This window comes from Marmota monax, unplaced genomic scaffold (genome assembly GCF_021218885.2).
Source record: "Marmota monax isolate L192 unplaced genomic scaffold, Marmota_monax_Labrador192_F-V1.1 WCK01_AAM20220418_F8-fsc00084, whole genome shotgun sequence".
NCBI lineage: Eukaryota > Metazoa > Chordata > Mammalia > Rodentia > Sciuridae > Marmota > Marmota monax.
In genome coordinates, this window is record NW_026694575.1 from 8071496 (window position 1) to 8088000 (window position 16505).

The following is a 16505-nucleotide window of genomic DNA, read 5'->3' on the forward strand; positions in this document are numbered from 1 at the left end:
TTTTTTTTTTTGGTTGAATTGACCAGTGAAACCACCTGGGCTTAAAGATTTATTTGGGTGACTATTTTAAATACAAATTCATTTCCTTCATGGTTAGGACTCTTCTGGTTAACCTTTCATTTGGAGCACGTTCTGATTCGTGGCTTAGAGAAATTAGGCTATTGAATCTACTTCATAAGTTGTTTGCAGGAGTTGCTTATTATTCTCTTAAGGTCTGCCTCCCCGACAGCGTCAAGCTCTGTCATTCATGGTACTGGTGATTTGTGATTCCTCTTTTCTCTTTGTTCATTCTCTCCAGAGTTTATCAAATTTATGGATCTTTAAAAATAACTGGATTTTGCTTACATCACTTTGCTCTATTGTTTTTCTTTTTTTCATTTTGATATCTGTTTTTTATGGTCTCTTCTTGTTTGCTTTGTTTTTATTTTGCTCTTATTTTCTCCGAGTCACAGCATATTTATTTTGACTTCTTTTATAACATACACATTTAATGCTGTGAATTTTCCTCTAAGCACCACTTTTGCTGTGCTTCCCAAATTTTAATATCTTATATTTTCATTTTCAATTCAAAAACTTTCTAATTTTCCTTGAGACTTTTTGTTTGACATATAGATTATTTAGAATTAAGTTGTTCTGTTTCCAAAACAGTTGTTTGGACAATTCCCTGTTATTATCCTGTGACTGATTTGGGGCCTTGTTCTGTTATGGATAGAGAAACTTCTTTGTCTCATCTCAGTTAAAAAAGAAAATGTTCAGGTTTGTTTTCCATCTCAGAATGCACACTGTCTTGTAGGTGATTCCACTTGAGAAGCATGTTCATTCTCTGTTGTGGGGGGAATATTCTGTAAATGTCGGTTCTTTTGTAACAGTGATTCTCAGCTGGGGTGGTCTTGTCCCTTTCTCCCTTCCCCCATGGGACTCTTGCCAATGTCTGGAGACATTTTTAAGTGTACATCTTGAAAGAAAGATTCTGCTGGCGTCTAATGAGCAAAGGCAGAGATACTGCTAAACAATTCACAATGGCTCCCCCACAAAAAATAATTAACTGTTCCAAAATGAATAGTTGTGAGGTTGGGAAGTCCTATTTTATATCAGTACTCATTTTCTGTTTGCTTTTCAGTTAATGAAAGAGAACCATTGAAGTTCCCGACTGTTATTGTGGTATTCTCTAAATCTCCTTCCTGTTGTGTCATTTTGCTTCATGTTTTTATTAGGTTCATACACATTTAAGATTGTCTTGTCTTCTTAGTGAATCAACAATTTTATCTTTTGTTGTATGTAATGCCCCTCATTATCTCTTATAATTTTCTTTGGAATCGACTTTGTCTGATGTTAACGTTAATATAGCTACTTCAGCTTTCTTTGGGCCAGTATTATTATGATTTGTCTTTTCTTATCCCTTTACTTTTTCTTATTACTGTCAAATGATCCTTTTTATTGAAATATTTTCCTCTGTAGCTTGTAAACAGCTGGGTGTTCTACAGCTCCATTGTCGATACCATCTGTGAAGTCCTAAGAGTAGAGGACATCAACCCTGCAGACCCAGTGTGGAAATCCCTCATCTCCCAAAGGGGGTTCCCAGGGTTCTCCAGTTAAATATCAGTGCTCATCTGTTAGGCAGTGCTGACGGTCACATCCAGAGTGATTTCCACTTTGCTGTTTCTCTGCTTCTTTCTCCCTTGAGGGCCTTAATGACCAGGGAAGAGGTGGAATGCATTCCTGCAGGGGGGGGCCTGGTGTTCGGACTGGCCAGTTTTGCTGTAGAACTCAGGCCTCTGGACCAGCTGTTTACTTGGTGAATTCACCACCAATCTCTTTTTGGAAGAAAGAACTAGGGGACCGGTCTTGGGGTCCAGGTGGATCTGGTACCCATGTTTCCTCCCAGTGTACTTTGGTCACATGACTTTCATCTTGTTGAATCTGGATGACATGGAAGAGGTGGCTGATGTTGGATATAGGATGATAGAAGATAGTTGGCCTTGGCTCCTTTGGAGCTGAAAGCCAAAAGCCCATCCTTTCAATTTTAATGTACTTACATTATCATGTTTAAAGTGAGTTGTCTCAGCAGTCTCTCTCTCTCTCTCTCTCTCTCTCTCTCTCTCTCTCTCTCTCTCTCTCACACACACACACACATTTATTTCATTACTGAACATATAGATAATATGTTTATTTTCTTCTGGGCTTTTAGTTAGAATAGTGCATGCTTACCATGCGAGTACTGGCTAGGTGACCAAACGAATTACCATGCAAAGGAGGGCTCTTGAGAGCAAAGGAGGAAGCTGACAAATGCCAAGACAGATGGACCCTGTAAAATGCATCCTAAACAGCACTTCAGCTGGGGACGAACAACCAACAGTGGCTGGAACCACAGCTGGGAGAAACCAGCGGCAATGGTCTTGGCCTTGGAGGATTCGAAGAGGGGATGCGTGCAGTCCCTAAGGTTGGTGTGGCTCAGCCACTCAGGATCTGGCTCCCACGTCCAAAGGGGTTTCCTTGGGCATACTCTCTTCTCATGTTCACAACCACTCTGCGAGGGGAGTTATTGTCCTCATTTACAGATAAGGGAGCAAAGGCCCAGAGAGTGAATGCAGAAGGTCCAAGATTGGTATATTCAGAATTTGGTGGAGGTGACACTGCTCTTTGCCCTTTCTGATTCCAGACACTAACCTGGATGCCATAAGCCACGTGCTGGATGTAGACTTTGGTGGCGATGGAGCGGGGCTCAAGTCCCAGTTCTGGGCTGTTGAGCTCTGTGGCCTTCGTTGCCCTGTATGATCACAGTGTGTTGTGGAGCAGCGCCTTCAGCGTGTGCAGCGCTGTCACTTGCCCTGCTCTGTACCAGATGCTTTCTCTGTATGTCCCACTCGCAGCACCTCACCCCAACCCCACAGTAGGCACTGTTAGAAACCACGCTCTGCAAATGACGGAGACAGCCCGAAAGGGACCAGAAAATTGGCCACCATGTGGGAAAAACACAGCAAATAATCTTTCATTTCTGTTTTGACCGTGGGTCAGACCAGAGTGCAGGGCTGGAGTTCTTCTGCTTCTCGGTATTATTCAGGAAGGTCTGAGGAGGTGATTCCTTCTAAAAGTGTGCCTGCTTTTCCAGTTTCCCAAAGGCTCAAGGATTGCTTTTTATGTAATGTCTACTGATTTTTAAAATGTGTATTGTTTTTGGGGTGGCCAGAGTCCCTCCCACTTTTTGAAACCGTTGTCCCATGCAGTGGTTGTGGCCATGCATGAGAAACAGCAGGTGGTGCCAGATGACAGATGGTGCGGGAGCCGTCCCGGTGGGAGGGGGCGCGATTGGAGCAGGCAGGCAGCTGCCAGATCTTCCCCGCTCGCTGGCGCCTCGCTCGCTCGCAGAAGCTCGGATCCAGACGCACGCAAGGCGCTGTCCTTCAGCACCACGGCTCGCGCTGGGGCGGGAGGACTCCTGTTTGTCCTCCTCCTCAAATTGGCTTGAATCTGCTCTGACCCCAAGAGTGCAGCACAGTAAGTAGGCATTTGTTTTTGTTGAAACCACTCCCCAATACCCTCTAAATCCTACCACCCGGTCCTCCCCACAGCAGCCTCGTTTTCTGGGGTAACATTCCATCAGCAGGATTGACAAGAGGAATTCAGTTGTGCTCGGCTTTTGAGGGTGGGGTGCAAGCACTGTTTGACTTCCAAGGGAGCTGGAGAGGAATAAATGCGGTTTGTTTATTTAGTTGGCAATCTTGCAATATGGGGGCCGCTAACTTTCCATGGAACCAAAAAAAAAAAAAAATGGCCCTCCGCTATTGAGGAAATGGAGGCATCCATGGCTGAATAACAGGATCAGCTCAAGCCAGCCTCTTTTTGTTTTATGAAATTGAATGTCATGTGCAGTCTACGTGTGATGTGAAGGGTACACCTGGAGACATCGAGTGAATGCATTGTCTTTTTTTGGGAGGGGGTTGCTGAAGGAAAGCCGTGTAATGAAATAGCAACCAGGGTGGCGAGTTGAAATTTATCATACTGCAGGGGGACCCAGAATAATGGGATTTCGTTCTGCACTAAAAATAAGCTTTTCACTGGGGTTATATGGATATTTCAGCTGTAGTGTTTGGGTATTTTTAAAGCTTGTATTTTTTTATGTAGGTCTGGGATTTTCCTTGTTTCCCCCAATTTGAGGGCTATTGAGCCCTGTGGGCAGGTGGCATGTTCTGATGATTAAAGAAGTTTTACTGGACAATGGGGATCATGTCAGGAAATCTAGCGGAAGATCAATGACTGATCACTAGATTGAAAGCCGCCCAAGTGGAGCTGTTGAGGACAGCGCAGTTTTCTCTGTCGCCAGCCCTCTCTCCCTGCCTCACCTCCTGCTGTAACCAGAACCCACTGCTTGCCTTAGGTCTGGGAAGAAAGGCGTGAGGATGGTGAAGCTGAACAGTAACCCCGGGGAGAAGGGCACCAAGCCACCTTCGGTGGAGGATGGCTTCCAGACCGTCCCCCTCATCACCCCCTTGGAGGTCAATCACTTACAGCTGCCTGCGCCGGAGAAGGTAAACGAGGTGCTCTTCCCCTCGTCATCCCCCTAGGACCCCCATCCCAGGAAATAAAATGGCACGAAATCCCATCCCAATTCCTTTCTTTCCCCCATCAGCCATGGATGCCCCCTTTCTTGTAAAACGTAGCTATTTTCTCCAGAGACCAGACATCTCTTGTATTATTCAGATTTATGGTAAGTGTTTCTTCATTTTTTGGTTTGTGTCTATATGCTTGGGCAAGCAAATCAGGCTTTCCTTGTTAAAGTTTTGTCACAGCAGATGAATACAAATAAGCTTCTAGATAGTGACAGAGAAAAACCTGCCTCGATTATTTTGGGAGGTGTTTCAAGAATTAGCTGGTGTACATTTGAAGACAGAGAATTGGATTCAGTCCAACAAGCATTCAGTTTGCACCTGCTAAGGCCCTGTCCCTATCTAGGAGTTGGTTATAAAAAGAAAAAATTACAGAACACTTATTCAGTATGACAAATGAATGTAATGTGTCATGGTGAATGCTGTACCTGAACATCACAAAGGCTCTGAGAGTGCATGGGTGGAACGATCTAAATTCTGTTGAAGTGGGAAGAGGCTGGGGAGGGCTTGGGGATAGGACTGGGGGACAAGTTAGATAAGCTACAGAGGACATTTGGATTGGGACTTTAAAGGTGAGTAAGAACCTTCCAGGAAGACCATGGAGGGACAGGCATTTGAGGCCAGCAGCACACATGTGCAAAGTGTGGGGAGCCTTGGGGACAGCATGCCTGGAGCAGAATGTCTCCGGGAGAGGCGTGGCTGGGGTGAGTGATGGCTGATGGCACATCTCCTGACATGGGAGTGGCCCATGAAGAATGGAGGTGGGCATTCATACAAAGGCGAGGGGTTGTCATCCCATGGGCACAGATGGGAGAAACAGTCATTCACTGCCCACCTGAGAGTGCTTGGGGTTTATAATGTGAGTTTTGGGCCATCATATGAGAGATTTGGAGGCAAAGGATGAAGAGTGAACAATGGATCATTCCGTCTGTTTGATTTTCTCATTGGCATCTCCAGGAGGGCACTGTGCGTCTTACCACTTGGCTCCATCCAATCCAGAGAGGAGGAGCCAAAGCTATAAAGAGCCTGCTGATTGGCTGGGGTCGAGTCATTTGTTTTGAAAGTGCAGAGGTTGTCAGTAGGAGATGGTGCTGGAGTGGGGTGGGGGGCAGACATGAGGATTTCTTGGGCCATTCTCAGAAACTGATAAAGCCTTTAAAAATAAATTTTGAACAAGAAGTTAGCACTCAAAATGTGAAGAGACAGGATTAATTTAGTCCTTGCTACATGCATATCAGATCTTCTCAATTTTTTAAAACATCAGAATCATCAGAGATTTTAAAACCCCTAATATCTAGACCACACCCTAGAACAATTTTATCAGAATCTCTGGGGTGAGACCCAGTGTCCATATTAGTGAAATCTCCCTAAGACACTTCTATGTGCAGCTAAGGTTGAGAGTCGCTGATTTAGATGTGCAGAGGCCCTGGGAATCAGGAATCATGCACTCTCATTTATAGGAACGTTTGGTGAGTTATCCAGGTTCACAGAAGGAGCCATGGAAGTGCTGGAATTGGAAGCCAGATATAAGTGGAACTGGGGAAGGAGGAGGGGAGTGTTTTCCTGGGGTTCTGTGAGGCTCACAGCTACAGCCTGCAGACCTGCGTTTCCTGGCAGTTGTGCAGAGAGAAGGGATTGTGATGGGGTCACTTTTCTTAACCTTGTATAAGCCTGCATGACATTCAGAGCTCATTGTGGTCTCTTTCTCCCCTTACTCTTCCCACCCTGGTACTTTCTTTCCTCAGTGAAGGAGGAGACAGTCCTGATAAGCACTGAGTATTTAGTCCAGACATATCAGAAAGTTGTCCCAAAGGATGGCCAATAAATAAGTACCTTATCTCCACGATGGACATGTGTGTTTGTAAAAGGAAGCCATGAATTCCGAGACATGCAGTGGGTCCCAGTTTTCCTGCAAATCCCCACAGGGGCACATCCCTGCAGGGTCACACCGCAGGCTCTCTCTGATGTTCATGGCAATGTTTTTGCTGGGTGGACCTCAGTTTCCTCAAGTGAGCAGGATCCTGCCTACCTCACCATGGTCAGAATAAACTTAGATGTGGTCTCACGTATAAAGCATCTGGCACAAAACTAACTATAAAAGAAAAATAGTTCAGTCTTCAAATGTCACTTCTTAAATGTTAGAGGCTGTCTTCAGTCATCTATAACACACACACACACACACACACACACATTTTTCTTCCATTTTCTCAATAGCTTAATAGAATATTGGAGTTGCAACTTCGATTTTTTTTTTGTACTGGGGTTGAATCCAAGGCTTTGTACATGCAAGCAAGTACTAAATCACCAAGCTACAGTCCCAGCCCTTTGATTCACATTTTAAAAACTGAAACACAGAGCAGTAATGTAACTTCCCAAAGCAAAGAGTTGGTAAAGCATCTTGGATGTAGAATCTGGACAGTGTTGTTCCAGAACCTTCCACTTTCACAGGAATGAGGAACAAGCTGGCCTGGGATTCCATAGATTTTTGTCCCTGTCTCAAATTCAGTCATTCACCAGAGAGTGACTTGGTTTTCCTCCCACAGGTCTCTGTCTTCTCTGAGTGGGGAACTCTATTAACAGTTTTGTGTGCTAATATTTAGATTTTATGATATTTACAAGAGCAAACATGCCTTCCCCCTGACATTAGGAAAAATGTATTAAAAGTGAATTCCCATGAAGAAGCCAAAGCTCTCTAAATGCTTAGGGTAGTACTGTGGTTACCAATGTCTGAACCTCAAGTGGGATCACATCTTTTCTCCACCTTTCGCCAGCCTACCTTGACTAAGGACTGGAGTGGATTTCCCAAACTACACAGCCTCAGCCTCTCTGAGTGTAAGACAGGGAGGTAATGTTAAGACTCACCTCCCAGGGATGTGGAGGAGGTGACGTAAGCCCCAGTGTGGTTTTAACCCTTTGATTAGATTAGTCATATGGTGACTATTTGAAGCTGAAATGTTTTGGGGGATTCAACATTGAAGTTATTGAGTCCAGTGTTAAATCAAGGTTTTTCTCTTTGGAAAATGTAAAATATGGAATGAGCTTGGTGTATAAAACTCAAAATTATCTTTGGATTCATTCACTAAATAATCTTGAGTAGTGAATGAACATCAGGAGGAAATAAAATTGGGAGGCTCAACAGAGAGAATGAGGTCTTTAGCCTATTTTCTCTTACTATAACAAAATACCCGAGGCTTGGAACTTCATAAAGAAAAGAGGCTTATTTAGCTTACTAGCTCACTGTTTTGGGGTTGAAAGTTCACATAGCATGGTGCCAGCTGTGACTGGGTCACAACTTGTTGGATGGCATCATGGTGGTCGCATGTGTGAGGGAACATCACAGAGAGAAAGCAGGAGAGATCCAGGAACCAGACGTACTCACAACTCTCTCTCAGGAGTTAACTGGGGCCCAGGAGAACTAACTTCATCCCATCTGCTGGCAGCACCCCCTGACCTGGCCTTTCACCAGGCCCCACCTCTTAGAGACCTCGCCACCTGGCCACCTGGCTGTGCTGAGTTCTCAGTTTCCATCACACGCGCCTTTTGGGACACCCTTGACCATATCCAGACCATAGCAATGGGCTTGTCTGGGCCGAGCTGGCCTCTGCTGCCTGGCTTTCAGTTCATCTCCTCGGTAGCTCAGGCACCCATTCTGCTGGTGGGGACACCAGGCCCAGGTTGGTGCAGCGACTGTCCCAAGCTTCCCAGTCGGAGTGGGAGAGCCCGGGGAAGCCCAGCACACCAGGCACTCCAGCGGTCTCCTTCGTGATGCTGAGAAGCGTGTCCATGGCCACCGCTCCTCCTGTGCTCCCTCCTAGGCAGGTTCCTGGGTCCACAGGTGGGGCCTGGGTGGTTCCCCAGAGACGACACCCCCACCTCCAGGGTTCTTTCTTGTCCAGTGCCCACCACTGTCCTCTGCCGCGTGGGTAGTCCCTGCCCCTTCTCTCTGCACTGCCCTGGGCCTCCCCAGAGCTGTGGCCAGTTGATCTCCCTTGGAACCCCTTGCAGTCCCTCTTTACCACATGATGTCGCCCTCAAGCCCTTACCTTACCAGCCTGACACCACCTTGCCGCCAGCGCTCCTTCCCTCTGTTCCTGCTCCGCACCTAGAACTCAGCGTGCCACGGCCTCTCGCACAGCGCTTCTCAACAGCGTCGCTTTGTCTCCAGGGGGGACAGCTTTGGTTGTCAGAACTGGAGGGGTGATTCTCCTGGCAGCACTGAGCAGAAGCCCAGGAATGCTGCTAAATATACTGCAGAGCACACGATAGCTCGCCCTGTGCCCCACAGAATTATCCTGCCCCAAATGCCAACCATACCCAGGGCTGATAAACCCTTTCCTGGAGTTGTCCGGAGTGTCCGTGTTCTGTGCCTCCTCCTCCTGGAGCACGCTCCTCCTTCAGTGCGGAATGCCCCTCTTACCCTTACTCTACCTGTAAGACAGAAGCTCTCCTGGTGCCCTGCCCTGACCACCCATGAGTACGGCCATGGCTCCATGTAGCACTCTTACAGCCACCCAGCCACCCGTCCTCTCCACCTCCACCCATCAGTCACTTGCTCTTCTAGCCATCCAGCTGTCCACCCACCCACCTAGTCACCCACTCACCTATTCACGTAGTCAGAAAACCCTGTTGTGTGCTTTCTTTGCATCAAGCGCTGTGCTAGGCCACATGTGTGCAGCTCCGAGTCCGGAGGGAGAGAGGGACTCTAAACAAGCCGTCACACAAATGGAAGTGCAGATGCAGATTGTAGAAGGGCTATAAAGGATAAGGTGCTTCCTGGGAGAGGGGGTAAAGCTGAGAGGGTCTGATTGTGTAGGAGGGTGGCCGGGAGCTCTGCGGTTCCTTATGGGATCCCGGCTGAGACCCTGCACGGGGAGTCGGGGTAGGGGGACCAGCAGCCAGCAGGCACCGAGGAGGATGGGAGACACTGGGGAGCAGGACTGGCTGAGACACTGAGGGGGAGGCTCAGCAGAGGGGTGAGGGGGCTCTGGCTCCGTGGGGCCTGGAGCATGGTTTTGGAAGGAGTTCAGGGCAGGAGGGCCTCAGGGCAGGAGGGCCGCGGCACAGGGTTCTTTCTTAGGAAGGCAGTGCTGGCTGCCTCGGGCACAGGGGGATGCAGGACAGGGTACGCCTGGCTTCTTCCTCTTTCCTTCCAATCGTTCCTCTACACGGCGCCAGACAGTTACCCCAAACAGGTGACTTACTTTCCTGAAGCGGTCACACCATGGGTGGTGGGGGAAGAGAAAAGAGCAGACGGCACAAGCCAGCTAGAAGGTCACTGCTGAGCTTACCACGGGGACGGGGCCCCGGGAGAGGGGAGGTGGTGCACTTATTGAGACTTGGTGCCAGGTTGGCTGTGGGGAGGATTCGCTCTCTCTGCTCTGTTTGCCCCCAGACTTGAGGACACTGGCTTTGCGTCATCTCAGAAGCCCACTGACACACGGTGGCCCGTGGGAAATGCTGCCTGAAAAAGACCCCTTCCCCATCTGGCTTAGTCCGGGCTCAGTTTCTACACTTGACCAGCGGGGACACAGACTCAAAGCTCAGCAGTTGAGTGGCTTTCTCTGAATCATGGGAGCAAGATCTTGAAAAACTGGGACGTGAACTGGTAGACACCCAATTCCGGAACATGCACTTGGCGCCCGGGGCCTTTGGTTTCTCTGTGTCCCTACACCAGCTCAGAGAGCCCTACACCTCTCTGTGAGGTTGCTCCCATTGTCCCCACTTTACAGATGCAGAAGTAGTCTCGCAGAGTTGGCCTGGTGTCCTAGGACACACCACGAGAAGATGATGTAGCCAGGATCTGCACGCAGGCGTGCTGGGCGGTGTCCAGGAGTGGACGGCAGGTCTGCAGAGAGCAAAGCCGTCAGGCCAGCCCCTGGTGGCAAAGCCCAGGGAAACATGGAGAGGCAGGCCAGCTGCAGGGCCCCGGGCAGGCATCCCGGAAAAGGTCAGCTCACCAGCTTGTGAGGAATGCGGACTTTCAGAGGCCAGTTATTGGTGTCTCTCATGCTCACATTTTGTGTGGTAGATCGCATGCACTTTCTAGTTCTACAAACTGAGTTTGGGTCTCAGCTAAGCCATCCACTTACTATGTGGCTTTAGGTAAATTGCTCACTCTCTCTGGGCTTTGCGTAGTTTTCAATTGCAAATTGAGCATGGTATCTAAGCAGCAGGGTTCCTGTCAGGAAATAGACATGACCACTGTCTCCTAGCCCTGGCTCAGGGCCTGGCCCAGAGAGAGCTCACTGATGGATTTCTTTTCTTTCACTGGACACCAGATTATGTCCACTGAAGACAATTTTGTTAGGAGACTGTAAAAGTGAAGCATGCTGGGAATGACGAGGTCTCAGGGGTGGCAGAGGGGACAGTGTGTGGAGCTCTGTGGTCTGCGGCTCCTCAGGGGGGTTTGAAGGATACTGGGCAGAGGGGGTGGCCACTCTCCTCACTGAAGCCTCTGTGCCTTCTCCACCCTTCCCTTGCTTCTTTCTCTCCCTGAGACACAGGATCAGAGAAATGTCAACCTTCCCCCAGGGGGCCCCAGAAGGGCACCTCTCTGCAGGTCCAGTCCCCAGGGCCCCCCATCTTCAGAGACTCTCAGCACACATGCTGGGGCCAAGGTCCCTGGCAAGGCAGCTCCTGCAAGTAGATAAAAATGACCAATGATCATGTCAAACTTTTTCTATAATTTAAAAATCACAATTTTACGTGTGGCTGGGATTGTGGCTCAGCGGTGAGCGCTCGCCTAGCACATCGAGGCCCTGGGTTCGATCCTCAGCACCACATATAATAAATAAAAATAAAAAGATATCATGTCCAACTACAACTAAAAAAATAAATATTTAAAAAAATAAAATCACAATTAAAAAAAATATAAACAAATTGTTTACGTATCAGATTGGCAAGAGAATTTTTTTACAGAACATTTTAAAAATAATATCCAGCATTGATAACGCTGGGGACACATCCGACTTCAGTCCACTCTTGTTGGTTATATAACTTGATGTGACATTTTTCAGAAAGTGTTTTGGCATTGTTTATAAAATTCAAACTCTTTAGACCATTGGCCTGATAAGCTTCCTGTGGTGGGAGTTCATTCTAAGGGCATCTGTTCTTACGTATGCAAAACCATATGTATGTATGCATAGGTTTAAAAATCGTGTGTATTTTAACTGGGAAGAGCTCGGGCTGTTCCGTGGGAGGGCTGTTCCAGGGAACTCCGATGCTGGACGTGGAAGACTAGGCAGTGGTTGTGGGAGGGAGGTACAGTCCTCATGCTCATGTGGGATGAAGGCAGAACTTCAGAGAGTGACGTGGAGGGATCTCCTGTGGAACATGCACAATGTGTGTATGTTTTATTGTTTTCTAAGAAGTTTATTTGTGATTGACATGATAATTGCAAATATTCATGAGGTACAGTGGGATGTTTTAATACATGTTTGTGTTGTCTAATGATAACACACAATGGAATATTATTCAGCAATAAAAAGGAAGAGATCCTGTCATTTGTGATAACATGGACAAATCTGAAGGACTTTATGTGTATATATGTTATATTCTTATAGTTCATAAAACTGTTTCAAAAGGGCACATAAGAAGCTGTTAAATATTTGGGAAACAGAGATGGGGTGGGTGGGGTCCATTTGAAGATTTTATCCTATAGTTCTCATTTTTTTTTTAACCATGAACTTGTATCAGGTTTTTGTTTCAACCCCTGTCCCCATTTTACAGATGGTGAAACAGACTGGGAGAGCTTGGTGTTGCTTGCTCTCTTTTACACTGTCCACCATGGAATGGGCCAGTGTCCATGCATGTACAGGGAGGCATTCTAGCAGCATAGTTTGACTTCAGATACTAACCCTACCAACTGTTTGCTGTGTGACCTTGGGCAAGTTTACTAACCACTCTGAGTCTCCTTTTCCTCATGAGAATAACATTTTCATCTAAGAATTGCTTTAAGGATAAAACGAAAGCAATGCCTGCCAAATGTTCATCACAGTAAATGCTTAATGCAAAGCTGTTACTACTGTTGATGTTATTATCAGTGTTATTATCATCATCAATTCAGTCCTAAGATGAAGTCTTCTCTTCCTGGAGAGCATAGAGCTAGCTCCAGGCAGCAAGAGGGAGTGGGCTATGAAGTACCCTGGGCCTCTGGACCACGGACGACCCTGAGAGAGTCCCTCATCTTGCCCTGTACTTTCATTGCCATAGAATTGAGCCATAGACTTCTTGGGGCAGATGGTCCATTTGCGGCCACGCTGGCCAAGCTTTCATTTGGCTTCTGAGAAAGCCAAGCCCAGCAAGGGAGAGGCTTGATCCCATGGAGGCCGCCTGGACTGGGAGCTGCAGGTTCCTGTGAGCAGCCTGCTTTTGACTCAGTCCCTCCCACGGCCTGTGCCACACCCCTCCCCGTCTCTGGGCTCCGTGTGTCCCTGACTGTGAGTTGGCGGGGGTGGGGGTGGGGGTGGGGGTGGGGTGACCTTGCTGAGGCCAAGGTCCTTTGTGTGCCAACATTGTGCCTGCGTTTCCTGCTCAGTAGCAAGCTCCAGGGGCCAGGGAAAGACTCAACCCACAGAGAGAGCCGGGCTGAGGGGCGAGGGCAGGAAGTGGGGAGTGCCCGAGGGGACCGAAACCATCTGGGCAACTCGCCTCTCTCTTCTGAGATAAGACGGTTGCTCCCCACATTCCACAGCGTGAGTGGGGACCCTGTTGAGCCCAGGCCCCGCAGGTCAGCGCACAGGTGTGAGCGGGCACTTGGAGCTGACCTCAGGTTCAAGTCTGGACCCTGCCTCATAGTGGCCGTGTGAGGGTCATCTCTGCTCTCAGATGCTGGTTCCTCGTTGGCACAGTGGGTGTGATGACCACCGTTCCCCACGGAGTGAGTGCGAGGGCTCGCTGGTCTACAGGATGTGACGCTTTGGCCCCTGGCCGGGCACCTAGTGTCTAAGGACATACGTGGTTCACAGCCAAGAGCCTGTCAAGCCTGCGCTTACACACCCGCTGCACCCGTTACCAGTCGGTCCATCCTGAGGAGGTGACTGACGTCGCCAGGACAATGGGAAGAAGAACGTGATTTTAGATGAGAGACCTCAGGATCAGAGGACGTGCTCCGGGAAGTCTTGAGAATAAAGTGAATCCTCTCGGGTGGGCAGCCCGGCGTGGGGCTCGCGCGTGGTGGGTGCTCAGAGGCCGGTGGCGCCTTGTCCTGCCCTGAACCTCTCTCTGCAGCAGGGAGGAGCTGAGGCCATGGCGTGGATCTATTTTTGGCCAGTGCAAGTCCAGCTCCAGCTCTTAAAAACACAATCTGGCCCCTTGTCAGCACTTCGACACTTTTATTTATCGTCCCTGCCAATCCCAGGGCCTCTCCACGTGGGGACCTCTTCATTATTGATAATCCTGGGAAGTAGTATTTTAAATTTTTATGATCTGTACTTTGCGCCATCTGAGCCACCCGGTGTCATTAGCCTTGCCAGAGACGGGGGTGCAGCCAGATGAGGGTCCTTCTGGGGTGAATGATTCATCCCCTTTAACACAACACCAATGACGTTAAATCACGCTCCTCCCATTAGCAGCCGACAGGACAATGGGGAGCCAAAGGGTAAATATGAACAGAAACCAGGTTGTTCCTTGGCCCCCAAACAGTGATGTTGAAACCTGGGGTTTCGTTTTCCAAATACCTAAAACCAGGCTTACAGTAATAAAACGACCAGGGAGGATGTTCCCTCTTCTCTCCCCACCCCCACCCCCACCCCTGCTCATTTCTGTCATAAATCAAAGAGCTCATGGCTCTGTTTTGTTCCATCTTTTTTTGCTTTGCTTTTATTTTTTACTGCGGGGGGAAAATATAAATGCCCAGCATAAAGCCTTTCTTAGCATTTTTTTTCTTTTGTCTCTCTCTTTGCTTATGCAAGCTGATTCCTCCAAGGTACAATGGATAACGATGGGTTAACGTTTCTTATGTTTTCCACTTTATGGTGCAGTTTTTTTTTTCTGTATCTTTATATAAAGAAGGTAAGTGTTCCTGGCCTCACTCCATAGGGACAAAGCACCAAGCTCCATGCAAACCCTGATAGCTGGTGGATTCCAGCAAATTCACAGGACTGTACTCCCTGTTCCTGGCCCCCATCTGGGGACTCTCCATGGTGCTTGAGCCGTCTCTGCCGGATGCACACCTGAACCCATTCCCTGGTTTTTCCTTCTGTACCCCTCACCCCCATGAATCCTCAGGGTGCTTACACTGGGTTCAGGGCCTCTGGGCGGCCTCTGGCTTCAGCTGTCACTCCCTCCCCTTGCTGCCCGGGTCCCTGGCGGATCAGAGCTGCGTCTGTGGTGCACCCACCCTGCTCAGCCTTCCAGGTGTCTCTGAAGGTTTGTGACAATCATAGTCCCTTGGCTGGAAAGAGCTCCGACCAGGGTTGGAAAAGAGCTCCGACCGGGGTTGGAGAGGTGTGAGTGGAGACCAGGAAGCTGACCCGCGCCAAGGTGCTCGGAGGGATGAGCGGGGCCCTGGGCTGAGGGAGGCAGGGTGGCCGGGCACATGGGCGTCTCAGGAGGAAGTTCTGATGAGAACTGGGAACTCCAAGGGAGAGATCACAAGAGAGTTGTGTCCTTCATTTGGTTAGACAACGGCATGATCCTGCTGCCATGGTCTGAGCTGAGCCTTCGGTAGGCGTGAAACCTGAGGCAAGGCTGTTGGGGATCGTGGTCGTGGTGATTTTAGGTGCATGGATCCCAGGGCAGATGTCCAGTAGGGAAAATGGAGTGCTGGGTGGGATCTGAGTGCTGACATACAGCTGAGTCACGGACAGCAAGATGGACAGGGCAGTGACGGAGTGGTGAGAACCTCAGAGGGGGCTTGTAGGACAGGAGAGTGGCCGTGGCCGAGCCCTGATCAATCCAGATGTTGAGAGATCAGGTGGAGGGCCTGAAGAGGCCTGTCAGCGTGGTAGGAGGGGAACCCAGAGAAAGATTGCCGCGGACCTGAAGGAAGGGAAGGTCTCACGGAAGAGGGGAAACAGGCCTGTCCACTACAGACGCTTCTTGACTCACGATAGGGCTGTGTCCCTTTAATCCACTGTAAGTTGAAAATATAAGTCAGACATATAAGCCACTTGACCTGCCAGACACCGAAGCTTAGCAGCACAGTATGCTGCAGGGTACGACTGTCTCCCCTCCTCCGCCGGTGGCTGAAAGGGAGCTCTGGCTAGCTGCCACTGTCCAGCATAGAGTGTCTGATAGTGTTCTGTTGGCTTAGGAAAGGATCAAAATTCAAAATTTGAGGTGCGGTCTCTACTGAATGTGTGCCTCACTTCCACACACTCCTCAGTGAGTGACCGATGGCCCGTCAGGCCAACGTAAGTGGGAGACGATCTGTCCTGCAGAAACGCAGAGAGGATGAGGGTAGGCACTATCCATTCTGCCCCAGCAAGTGGGCCTTGGGAATGGTGCTGGGTCTCTATGGGGCTAACACTTCTGCAGGGGCAAAGGGGAAGCCCTGCACAGGGGCTGGGTTGCTCCTGGGGCAGGTGTGCTTAGGTAGAAAGGAGCAATGACCAGGACTCACATGACTTTAGGCGCACCCCCCCCCCCCCCCCCCCCGCCTGGCCCCAGTCCCAGGGCCTGTGTTTGGGATCTTTGGTTTTAGAAGTGACAAGCTAAAGTCAAAAGAAGTGTTTTCTTTAGAAAGTCACTCAGATCATAAGCAGCATTTCATAAAAGTTTTGGGAAAAGCCAGATGTGGATTAAAAGAGAGGATTATGGCCCTAACCCTGTAGCCCCTACAGCGAATGGTGAAGGGCATGTGACGCCATTTAAGGTGCACACTTATATACATAGTTATAAGCTGCTAATAGTGAAATGACACAGTGTATATGTACCTTGGTGTCTGATTTCTTCTGTGTA

The 16505-nt window shown here is 48.8% G+C and overlaps 1 protein-coding gene across 1 annotated transcript in view; it reads left to right on the forward strand.

The window, feature by feature from the left end:
* Positions 1-3334: 3334 nt before the first annotated feature.
* The window catches only part of Nsg2 (neuronal vesicle trafficking associated 2), a 51050-nt gene continuing 37879 nt past the window's right edge, over positions 3335-16505 (forward strand). Inside the window, exons 1-2 of the mRNA XM_046421402.2 lie at positions 3335-3495; positions 4376-4526. Of these exons, the coding sequence (XP_046277358.1) occupies positions 4398-4526 (129 nt within the window). The 5' untranslated portion in view covers positions 3335-3495; positions 4376-4397. The remainder of the gene's footprint in view (positions 3496-4375; positions 4527-16505) is intronic.